The sequence below is a fragment of the Channa argus genome, chromosome 10, assembly GCF_033026475.1.
Source record: "Channa argus isolate prfri chromosome 10, Channa argus male v1.0, whole genome shotgun sequence".
Taxonomy (NCBI): Eukaryota; Metazoa; Chordata; class Actinopteri; order Anabantiformes; family Channidae; genus Channa; species Channa argus.
The window spans coordinates 11667327-11680291 of NC_090206.1; the positions used below are offsets into that span (position 1 = coordinate 11667327).

At 38.9% G+C, this 12965-nt stretch overlaps 1 protein-coding gene across 3 annotated transcripts in view; it reads left to right on the forward strand.

Moving 5' to 3' along the window:
* gabrb2a (gamma-aminobutyric acid type A receptor subunit beta2a) overlaps nucleotides 1-12965 on the forward strand; it is a 28443-nt gene that overhangs the window by 9120 nt on the left and 6358 nt on the right. For all 3 annotated transcript variants that reach the window (XM_067519100.1, XM_067519099.1, XM_067519098.1), the window contains exons 4-6: nucleotides 1624-1844; nucleotides 9236-9318; nucleotides 12774-12911. In XM_067519100.1, coding sequence (XP_067375201.1) covers nucleotides 1624-1844; nucleotides 9236-9318; nucleotides 12774-12911 — 442 coding nt within the window. The remainder of the gene's footprint in view (nucleotides 1-1623; nucleotides 1845-9235; nucleotides 9319-12773; nucleotides 12912-12965) is intronic.

Below are 12965 nucleotides of genomic sequence, written 5' to 3' on the forward strand. Positions count from 1 at the left end.
GTGGGTATCAGAGAAAGCGTGTAAGGCTCCTTCCCTGTAAAAACTGTGAAGAGTGGCCCATTGTTTTAAAATTCATCCATGTGTACATAGTATGTACTTTCTATTAATGTCCCCCAATCCAAAAAAAAGGAATATTATTTAAAATGTAATCATTATAGTAATTGAATAAACACACATGTGAAACATACACATGAACAGCTGCAAATGCAAACATCAAAAATCCTAAACGAGAGTGACATAACAGACACACTTGTGCTTCCTTGTAGCCACTAAAATGTCAAAGGATGTTTCACTCCAGTTACATCAAAACTAGTGTCGAGCAAAAAGAAAAAAACAGAAATGTTGTAAAAAGTAGCTCAGATTGTCACACCAGGGCTGCGGTTAATATCTTTACTTTCTCATTTAATCAGAGAGTTGTATTGCTTCTTCCAACAACATCTTCCTCTTTGATTCATACAGCTCCTTGTGTTTGTATTTCTTCACAAGCATGGCGAAGGATTGTACTAAAGACATATTGCGGGAGATGTTGCCTTAGTGGGTGATGTACGCCGAGCCTGCAGGCAGCAGCTAACATTCCAAAAGGTGATAGAGATATCTGATCAACAGGCTGATAATGAGACAGAGAGGGAGCGAGCCTGAGAGGAAGGTTCACTGGAAACTCTTGTAAAACAGGATAAGGATGCGGCCATCCTCACTTGACTTTTCTCTCCTGAAAAAATCAACATGGCAGCAGCTCATGTATTTTTAGATGCCCTTTTTATGCAGCGTTTCGGCTGCTCGCACTGCACCCAATGAATGATAAGAGTTAAAGAGTGAAAGTGGCAAATTCTTTGCACTGTCATGCCAATGTGTGATGATGGGCAGAAAAGGCTGGGAATTGAAATAACACGATAAGTAATAATGATGGCTGCTGTGAGTAAAAGCTCAAATGCCTGGTTTCACGGACTGTATTTTTTAATTTGTTTTCCCACTCATCGATTGCCCTGCAATACACTGCAGCCGAGCAGATCCAACTGCAGTGCTGTGTTTTACTGTGACTGTGTGGGTGTTAAGTCTTTTTTTAAGAGTGAGAAGCAGAGAAATGAGACAGAGAGAGTGAGAGAGGAGGTGGTACGGTTTACTGCTACATCTCTGAGCATGTGTAAAAACAAACTGTACAGTAGAAATGCTGTTTTTCTTCAGTGAGGTTAAATTTGGAAATACAAATAAGCAAATCCCCAGCTGCGGAAATCTACTGGCTGTTTGCATTGGAGGCACTATGGTCTCTACAGAGCAGAAAAAGACCTTGTTTGTATGATTGTATTTTCAGTGTGAGACAATTGTCTGAACTGAGAAAGTTCCCCTCTGGATATGGTCACAAAATTAAGAGACAATAGTTGAATATTAACCTTTGTGACCTTTCAGACAACCAATGACCTTTTAGCTGACCTTCACATTATGCAGAGTCTGTAGAATGTGCTGTGACTCACTGATGGAGACAAGTTCATTTGGAAGCTCAGAATGACAAACTGTTGATGCTTGTTATGTTCTATAATCTAAATGATGTGAAATCAAAATACAACCTATTGCCCTTAATTAGCTTTAGTAAATGGACCCCCCTCTCTCTTTCTCTCTGTCCTCTAGGACTACACCTTGACCATGTATTTCCAACAAGCATGGCGAGACAAGCGTCTGTCCTACTCTGAGATCGCCTACAACCTGACTCTGGATAACCGAGTGGCTGACCAGCTGTGGGTGCCCGACACTTACTTTCTCAATGACAAAAAGTCCTTTGTTCACGGCGTCACAGTCAAGAACAGGATGATCCGTCTCCACCCGGATGGCACGGTGCTTTATGGGCTCAGGTAAGCCTTATACAGCCACCTCTCCCATTGATCCAGATATTGATCACGATGCAGTGTTGAATAATGTGATTGTATCGGGTGCATAATGTCCAAGCCTTTTTTTTAGTGAACTACAGTTTTGAAATAACAATTTCTTGTTCATACTCACCACGTCATAATATATTTAAAGTGTAGTAAAACTGATACCTAGAGTGAAGGGACTGAGTAAGTTCAAGTTTGACAGACTGTACTTAAAATACTTACATTAGATGGTTGTTGGGGCACTTTTTTCTGACCAGCGAGTGATGATTACAGACATGTTGGATATACTTCAATAAAAATAAAGTGGTTTAAATCAGGGTTTCAACAAGCTTATCAAGGTATCTCTAAAGTGATAAACAAGATTGGAATAAAAAGAAGACACTTCAAGGAAGTTTATTCGTGCCAGAACATTCAATAACAAATGACAGGACAACACAATGCTTCTGCTCCAAAATTTCTTGTTTTCACTTTTACAAGACTGGGGACTCATCTAGCCATTCCAGGCTGGATTCACCAGTTTCCAGCTCATATACACATGAAACCTGTGACTAGTGTAAAGAGGATTTATTTGGCTGTAAAAGACCATCAGTTTAGATGAGCTGGCTTGTTCACAGACTGACTCAGTGTGATCAGTTTCTTGCACTTGTTGCTACTACACAAACTACAAATAATTTACATTTAAATAAACATTTTAAATAAACAAAGACTTCCATTTACTTGGTCAAGTAAAATTTCAAGCCCTGCATTTTTGCACGTGTCCATTTAAGCAACAAATGCAAATGATTGTAATAGTTGTTTTAAAGTGGAGCTTTCCATTAAAAACTTTGCATATGAGGTGTAGACCTTCATATTTTAGTCTCTCGCATCCCCAGCTGATCATCAATGTCAATAATTAATTGGCAGAATGTTTCGAGCCATCCACAAGACATTTCGTTGTGATGTTGGACTGCAATGTCTCTGAGGAGATATCCATAATTGATAGCTCATTATCAATAATGTAGCAGTTCAATATAAACACTGAATCTGTATTTGTACTGATGCAGTGACTTTGACTGCACAGGCTAGAATACTGCGTCTATCTGCTGCCTGCTCTCATCTATCACCTCCTCTTTGTCTCGGCGTGTGTGTGTGTGTGTGTGTGTGTGAAAATGATCTCAGATTAGTATCCACTTTTAAAAGATGAGATTGTTGTTGCTAATTCAAGATGTTGCAGCCTTCAGTCATTCTCTCCACACTGAGATGCCCTTCCTGCACAAGGGCAGCTTGAAAAGTATCTGCACTGCACCAGATTATTCATTGCTACATTTTGTTTCAGCACTTGTGAGGTGTAATTTATAATGCTCTGTCTCAATTATATAAGGCCAACACAGCCAAAAAGGAATGGAGGCTAGAAGAGAGCGTGCGTGCAGCAGAGAGATGTAGTTGTTATGTTGTCCTTGTCAGTGCCGGTGCCTCCCGGCTCCTCCATTATTTGGTTCGTGGGTTTGGTCCAGGTTTTATTTGATGCTAGCAAATCCAGACACAAGCTGCTGTCAGAGTCAGCCCGGCCAGATGCCTGTGCGCTCTGAGCACACTGACACATACCTGTGAAGACGGGCTGGCTGGTTGCAACAGCAGGGCTGGTGGATGAGAGCTAACTGAGAGGAGTCACAGATCCCTCAACTGCAAAACCGGATGTTTGTGAAAGCATGTCCTGTCAGAGAGTCTGAGTGCATGACCATGTCATTATCTGTTAGGCTATGAATTAATTTTAGTCATTAACATCAGTGTAAAGGTCAGCAGTGGTGTTTACGTAAATCCTACCAAGATGTAAAAATACAGTTCTGTCCCGCAGTTAAAATAAGTCTTGTCAGCACAAGGTGCTTCATTTATGACTTATTCAAATGTTCAGTTTTACAACACTGAACAACATCTTGTATGCATCTCAGTAGACATGTTTTATAACATATTTAGGTAAAAGTTAGTGTTATAAGCATTTAATACATTAAGATACATACTATGTGCAGTTTACAAAGAGTCTTATCTTCTTGTTCAAAATATCTGTTAACAATTTATAACCATTCATGTTTTATTTGAGTTACACAATGTAACACATTCAAAATCAGTTCTGCAGCTTTGTTTTATTGCTTATTACTTTCTCATAAACCTCAAACTCTAGTTTTTGTAAGACACCATGCTGTTTTGTAAAATCCTTAATAATAAGTGGTAAAAATAAACATTTTACTGCCCTCAAAGGTGAAGAGGGTTTGTGCTGAACTAACCAAATGTAGCTAACACTGTACCCGGGGAAAACCAGCAGATTAGTGTTATTTCCTCTTCAGCGCAATGATCCCACGATGGTGGAACGAGCTACCAAACTCTGCACGATCAGCAAACTCACTCCCAATATTCAAAAAACTGCTGAAAAAAGAACTGTTCCGCATCTTCCTATGCACTTAAATCTATTTAAAAGATGCACTTGCACTTGCATCTGGTGAAATGTAAACACTTTTCTTATAGGACTTTGCTTTAATGTTTTTCTCCTTGACTTAGATTTTTTCTTGCCTTGTACCTCACATGTAACTCGCTATGGATAAAAGCGTTTGCTAAATGACTAAATGTAAATTTAAATGTGAATTTAGTTTGGAGCACTGTGTGTGTGTGTGTGTGTGTGTGCGTGTGTGTGTGTGTGTGTGGGATCTGTGTCTATAGGTGGGTGTTTTAAAGTGGGCATAGTGTTTTTTTTGGGGGCGCAGCAGAGGAAGAAGAGTGAGGGTGTTGTTTATTCCTTATTCCCTGGATATTTAGTGCATCCCGATCCTGCCAAATCCTGATTTTCGATTACTAAGAGGAGCAGAAAATTACAACAGTTCTCCCAACTGTCACTTTAGAGCTCGGTTTGACTCTCAGGGAGAGGCAGTCTGATCTAATTACCGGGCCCCTGAAACGGCTCAGCCAGTAACACAGATGCCGCCAAGACTGAGAGAAAAGAAACACAGAACAGGAAATAACACAAACTCCACTTAGCTTTTCATTTTGTGCAGGCAGAGAAGAAAAGACAAAGATATTTAGTGCATGACTCTTAATGTGTGCCGCTCAAGATTCACAAAGGGATTGCAAGAACAGAAAGAGATATGAAGGTCAGACTTCATTCAAATTATTAGGAGTCTCCCTATCTCTCTCCCCTCCAGTCTTCTCTCTCTGTGAATATTGTTTTGTACTCCTTTTTGTGAGAGGACGTATCCTTGTGCTATGGAGGTTGACGTCCTCTTTTGTCAGGGCGAGGAGTGTTCCACTCTGCAGCTCAATAGATGACATCACATGGCCAGGAGGAAGAAGCTGCTGAGTGGAGGAAAAGAGGGATTTAAATAAGCCATTCTGTCTGTCAATAAAATCAAAACAATCTGAGCATCACATTGAATGTTTTCCATTTCTCTACCGATAAGGCAGGATGGCTTGAATGTGTGCATTTTATAAATATTTGGCCATATTTTAAAATTAAGGAATTTCCCCTTTAAATAAATAGTCTTTGACAGAAATAGGAGCCTCTTTGTTGAGACACTGGAGACATTTTTTTCGAAATTTTAAGAAATACATTCATGTGTGCCATGTTTCCTCAGCTCAAGATGGACTCTCAATCCAAAATGGAGGAAGATTCTCCATCTTAATTTAACAAAAAAAATTCTAATGCTAGTTTAACAAAAGACTGTACAGATTTGCAACGTGCTGGGAAAGAGTACTCTCTCTGCATTTGGTCTCTGCTGTGATGCTCCCTCGAAATGAGATTCTGTCTGGGAATTCGTGGTGGTTGTGTTATGTCCGTAAACAAGGTCATTTGGAATAAAGGTGCACAGGCTGCCTTAGGGAGGGCCACACACACACATACAGACCCTAGGCTGAACTGTGAGGGAACATGCACAGAAGAGAAAAAAAAAAACAAAACAGCCTTTTTTTAGAACTCCATGTCCTATTAGTTCAGATGCAGAGCAAATGTAGCGTGTTTGAATCTGCATGATCTGCTAGAGCATAGCTTCTCCTCCGGCAGGTTGGGTTGAGAGAGAGGAGCCGGTCCTGATGTTGATAAAGAGCAAACAAGCCTGTGCTTCTTGATCACTGCTGCTGCTACTGCTGCAGAGGTCCAAGGCAAATTAGTGCTGCAGTGACAATGACAATGAGGAAGAGGAGGAGAGGCAACTATGGGGAAGGAAATCCTGCAGAGAACTCCTCATCTGTTTCTCCTGCTCACTTATTATTAGCTGTTTATTAGTTTTGAAGTGGGTATTGGACATGCTAGCTAGGCCTGGGGATGCAGAAGCAGCTCTTGATCAGTGATGCAGAGTCTCAGACAAAAAAAGCTTTGAGAGTTCTGCTGATGATGTAGGTGGGCTATAAATAGGCTGTTATTTTTACCCCTGCCATTTTGGCCTCATTTCCATTTTTCCCTTGTGCTTTCCTCTGCAACTGTGATTAGTTAATGGTTGTGATGGTGACAGTGGTGAGTAATGATTGACAAGCTGACGAGAACAACATTTCAGTAACTTGTGACCATAAAAGGGCTGAACTAGGACAGAAATGAGTCTCCTGTGTTAATTCCCCAGTGCACCGCGGCCCTGCAAACTAGCTCTTACATAAGAGTCCAGAGTGCAAAAAAAGGTAGTAAAGAGAGTCTGAGTGTGTGAGAAAGGAAGATTGTGTGTCTTTCTCGAAAAATAAAACCCCTAACTTGTCCGGCTTGGCCCAGGGGAGCTGCAAGTCTTATGTAGAAGGATTTTGAAATAAACTTTGCAGATGATTTTCAAAGACAACATGCTCTTTAAGATAAGTTTGTAGTTGAATTTAGTAGAGGAAAGATATTGTGAATTAGTTTTGAATGCTACATTATTGTTTTGCGTTCTGGCAAATCAATTTATTCTTAATTAAGAAGCATACAAGAGTTTAAAATGTTGCTAAAATGTGCAAAGACATTGATTCAAATGTAGCCAAAGAACTTTTCATATAAAATAAAATAAAGCTTTTTGGGTTTTTATTTTTGTTTCTAGAGCACATAATTTATAGGGCTGAGAAAAATGATAATACTACATACCATGAGACAAGGTTTAGATTTTGTTGTTCCATAAATATAAAGGGAGCTATTTCTTTATATATCGGAACGGATTTTGTCACTGCGTGCAATGCTAAAAATGAACTAGCAAGATACAAAATTTATGTCAGTATATGACTAATATGACTTTAGCAATAATATGACACATTACCTTGATTTGGATTTGACTATATAATGATATACAGTATATTGTGTAAACTGGAAAGGTTGTCAAACTTAATTTCCCAATTTGAATTGAAAAAAATTAGATTTCTGAATTAGAAATACAATTAATATTTTTCTAGGACTTTAGGTATATGTATTTTAGGCATATTGACCTTCTATCACCACATACCTTCTGTGTTCTCCTTCTAAAGCTAAAAGTATAGTTTTATTAAAACAAGAAAAACAACAATTTTAAATTCTCACATTAAAAAGCAACTCGTTTAGGAATTCTCCTAAAATATTACATGTACTAATATGAAGTACTACTACACTGTGAGGAACTTACATTTTATTTGTAATGTTAGTTTATCTTAAAAAGTTACACATTTCGTTCATTTGAATAAAAACAAATGTTTAAAACAGGTTAAAATATGAAATGAATTAGTAATTGTTTATATTTTAAAGTATATTTTATTAATTTTTTATTAAATAATCCTGGGAGAGTTTTTAGTTATGAGCTCATCCTTAATCACAGCAGCCAGCTGTGATTAAGAAAATTCAATATCATGACTAGGAATCCTTCCACAATCTCATGATGTTATCAGTTTTTAAAACAGTCTTACAAGTCTAGAATACTAGTCATAGTCACAGTCTCAGTTAAATTGTGTGTCCATTCTCCCTCTGAGAGCCTCAAGGGATTGGCAAGGCCGGGTGCCAGCCCGTCTCGGCCATGGCCAACTTGTCGAGTGTGTAACGGGAAGTGCATCCACTCTGAGTGAACCTGTCGGACGAGGCTTGCTCACACTTGGCGGCTCTTTATTACTCGACTCTGTGACCAGTGGCTGAACTCGTTTCTTGATTTGTTTACTTATGGGATGAAAATAAAACTAGTGTTTTGTTTTATGTGACATAAAGTGCTAATTGTAATATATAAAATTTTTGCAGTTACAAGAAATAAATATACTTTGTCATTTTGTTCTAGTTTGTGTCTGTCAGAATTATCGTGTGAGCTTTCTCTTTTATCAGCGTTTTATTTAAGCTCTGATCGACTGGTCCATTTATTTTAATTTTATTTATTTATAATGTTGTTGCATTATATTGCAACAACACACCAAAAAAAAAAATCAATAAATACATATTTCAGTTTGCATGCTTTTCTTGGATTCAAATAAATTTAAATCCTGAAATGTCTGGTTCCACAGTGTAACATAAGGCACAAAAATAAACGCACATAAAATGAAAAAACACGAATACCTAATAACAAGTACATGTAAATGTGGCACAGTCAAAGGCTGATGCTAAGTTCAGGTTTTAGAACCTGGGCAAGCAACCCTGGTCCTCGATTGCCACTATCCTACTTGTTTTCTATTCTACTATCTCCACTGCTGTTTACCTGTGTAAGGTGCAATCAGAAGCTGGAAGATACACACTTAGATGAGGATGGCATAAGTGAAGACAAAGTGAATTGGCATCTTCCAGCTTCTGATTGGATAATCACATAGGTAATAAGCATTTTGTAGGGCAACGATAGTTGGAAAACAAGCAGGGCAAGTGTGTCTGTCTCTGATGAGATCCCAGACTGTATGTGGGCATCTGATGGAGTAATAACCTGTTTTAATGTATCCATTCATATTTAAGGTAAGCAGGTTGAGGCAGATGTCAATGAAAAACAAAAAGCAAAACATTAACACAGCAAATAAGATAAATGGCCTGAGAAAAGAGGAAATAATTTGTTGAAGCTGGAGCTCTGTTTAGAGTACAGACATGGGAGAACTGTTATAAAAAAATCCGAAAATCAGCAGGAGGTTTCTTTTCAGACCCTCAAAACAGGAAATAAAAACTTATAGGGTAGGCAGAGAAATTTGCTCTCTGATCATTATGTATTTGCTTTTATTTTTTTCAATGGAAAACTTCAACTAAGATGGTTTTCTTAGCTTTGGCAAATTTTCTTTTGAGAGAATTCTGATATTTAATAACATTTTCCATTTGAACATGTTTTTTTTCTTTTAATGGATTACAGGTTTAACATCATCCTGCTCTGACATGTGTAGTACTGTGTAGTGAAGGTCAAACAAAACGAACTCTGCTGCTCATGCTTAGCTCATCTGGCTTTGTGATGATGTTTTCTGTTCCACTCTGTGTCTAGGATCACCACCACTGCAGCCTGCATGATGGACCTGCGCCGCTACCCTCTAGATGAGCAAAACTGCACCCTGGAGATCGAAAGCTGTAAGTACTGTTGTCCCTGACAACCAGCTCTCACACCCACATATAGACATAGAGTTAAACAGATTCCACATACACATGCAGCTCTGAAAACTGGTTTAAGAATACTTTGCCGGTCCAGTGGCAGCAAAGTAGAATGAAGGTTGATAAGGCTGCCTGTAAAATTCAGAGAAAAGCTGATGAGATATCCAGAGATACACATCAGAAAGAGGAACATCACTAATGGCTCACTGACTGATAACATCCAGCCTAATTAATTCAACTCTGGCTGCATCAGCTTCCCAAGGCGTGGAGGAGCCTGATTACGTCCAGTGTTTCAAGGGTGTGCTGATTGTGGATGTTACTTAATGTGCAGCTTTCTCTAGAAACTGCCTCTATGTTTATACAGGACAAAGAGCTCATTTCACATGGAGTTTTTACTTGTAGGGATCTGACTCTGCAGAGGGAGTGTGGGGGAACAAGAGAGGGAAAGACAAGGTCCTTTGCGAGTTGTATCTAAGTCCCCGGAGAAAAGGTTTATAGGCTGGGATGTGGTGTATGGCTCAGTCTTTCCGGGTTTGATCACACTGTTGCCAGCAGCACAAAACCAGTGTGGGTCAGAACTGGCTCTCACTGCTCCACTCCCATTATGCTCCCATCTTTCTCCTCATCACTCCCTCTTTCCATTTCTCATCTCCTTTCTTTGCACAGTCTCATCCGCTTCTTTTTTCCTGCCAGCCTTTTTATCTCTCTTTCCATCATGCATACTCTTTTTTTCTCCTGCTCCTCTCACAGGCAGCCCAACACAAAATACACACACACACACACACACGCACACACACACACACACACACACACACACACACACACACACACACACACACACACACACACACACACACACACACACACACACACACACATTCCCTCACACAGTTTCAGTTTTGATCACCAGGCAGTATCTGCTCTCACATGGATTAACTGGCAACATTTCTAAGGTTGGAATAGCTTCTTGCCAGACCATGCTATTTTATTCAGACTAATGAGCCTGGAGAACTCTAACACCCCTCGATAAACTCGATGCATTTTTAACAGACACAAGGTCACCTGATACATGTGCATGCATGCATTGTAAAAAACAATGCTCTGTGAGCTCTTTAACATACGTACACATTCTGGTGTACGATTTATTGCAAACATGTAAACACACACCAGCCTGTGCACGTATGTTTAAGAGCTTACAGAACATGATTTTTCATTTGTGTGAGACTAACACCCCAGGCTGACCAGTTATGTCTGAGTTATGAAATTCTCTTTTAACACTTTAACACAAAACCTACCTTTCTCAAAAGTCTCAACACTTTCTTGATCCCAGCCACACATCAAAACAGCAACATGGTGGATTTAGTCCTAAATGGGATGATGCAGGCATGCACATTACAGAGATGATCTTTCTGCAGACAGGAGAGGGGGAGTGTTAGCATTTAATAGTATACGGTTTCATGATTATACACCATATGTTCCACTGGGAGTGATGTTTTCTGTGCTGTATTTCCCTTTGGCAGGAAATGCATCAACTAAAGATTATCCTTTAGTTGTGATCAGTAGTTTGTGATCATCTGTACTCATCTAATTTGTTACAAATCCTGAATGAAAAGAGGAAAACCAGCAACAAATTGATCACACTAAAATTAAATTGAATTTGTCTGATTGAACATATAGATTAGTAATTATGCATTATTCTGTATTCAAGTCCCACCTAAAGGTGTTCAGGGGGGTTTATTACTAAGTTTTTATTTCTATATAAATGAAACTGACTTCATTAGTCTTCTCTTCATCAAAGACCTCAACAGGACGCTACAAGTATTTAAAACACAGCAATGAGTCCCACATACACCTGCATTGTATCAATTGTGTATTAGTCTGCAGCTGAAAATAGTGTTGTTATTATTAGTTACACCCTAGGACAAATCAGAATGTCGGGTGTCATAAAGGCCTGCAGGGAAAAGTGCTGCTTTTCCAGTTAGTAACAACACAACACAAGCACTATGACTAACTTCACCTTGAATGTCACAGCATAAAAAGAATTATGTGTTCCTCTTTTGAAAAATCAAAGCATTTGCGTTTAATTATTCATCACATCTGAATAGGTCACTGCATCTATTTTAAGTGCATGGCAGACAACGAAGAATCCAGAGCAGGGAGATGTCTGCTCCCTGTTTGCCAACAACAATGTTCATGTCAAGAACAGAGAGCCTGCAACACTGGAGTCCCTAAACTGCAACGGTTTCCATCCAAGCACACTGAACACATCATGCTCCAAATCTCTGCTTCTCAAACTGTTATGTGGCTTTAAAATAGCTTTGTCCCAATATAAGCGTGTTTCACAAAGGAAACATGCCCTGCTTCTAAACATACAGAGCTGTCGCTGCAGAATGCTTTGCTCCTAAATGATTAATCAGTCTTTTGTCTTGAGTAGTTTCCTTTTTCTACTACAAACATTGTGCATTTGTGTAGAAATTCAGCTTCACACTAACATTACACAGAGAAGTTTCAAAGCTTTTACTATTTAACTGATTTGACATATATTTTCATAGATACATTTTCAAATTGTAATGCCTTTTTTTAAGGATCATTCTTTACATTTCTGCCAACCAGTCTGCAGAGCAAACTGAAGTAAGATCATAATAAAAGCAATCCTGCTTGACATGATACTTCATCACCGTGACCATAGAGCCACAATATTTTGTGAACATTGGAGCCAGGGAAATGCAATATACAAGATGTGAAGTATGTTAATCAAAGATAAATGACTCACAATAAGCCAATATTAATCCTAATATAGTAGCTTCTTACATTAGATGATTGCTGTTTGGTGGCTGACAGCCAAGCAACTGATGTTTCCAGAGCTTCTAGCAAGCACTTGAACACACCACAAAGCAATAACCTGCTTTTTACTGGGTCCAAAAAATAAAAGTCAATAATATGCTAAATGCTCAGTTTGATGAATTAAAAATCTAGAGCATTTGTCATTTGTCAAGTGACTTGTGAGATGGAAAATCAATCTTAAAATGTTTGTATCCTTTAAGTGCAGTGGTTCTGGCAACAACCAACGTCAACTTACAGCACTTCTTTTGAGGTCACATCCGTCCTTACTTCAACCATCCCAAGCAAAATGAGAGTCCTGATTGCTGCGACTATCCAATTTCACAAGAATTTACAAAAAGAAAAGTAAAATTCAGCAGACATGTAGTAGAAATGTTTTTCTTTCCCTTTTTATTAAAAGTTTTTGCTCCCAAATGTGATTTGTGCTGGGGACTGCTCTGCTATAGAAAAAGATATAAAAGAGTTGAAGTGAATCAGCTAAAACCCACAAAATCACTGACATTTCACTTGGCTGCACTACATTATGATGTAATATGGCACATTAATGTACTAATGTTTCTCTAAGTGTCGTGGCTTTGGCTTATCTTCTGCAGATGGATACACCACAGATGATATTGAATTTTACTGGCGAGGTGGAGATGGTGCAGTTTCCGGGGTCGACAGAATAGAGCTGCCTCAGTTCTCTATTGTCGACTATAAACTCATCTCCAAGAATGTGGTCTTCTCTACAGGTACACAATGCAACAGTTCGCCATGTTGTTCATCTTGTATTAGCAGGTTTTCAT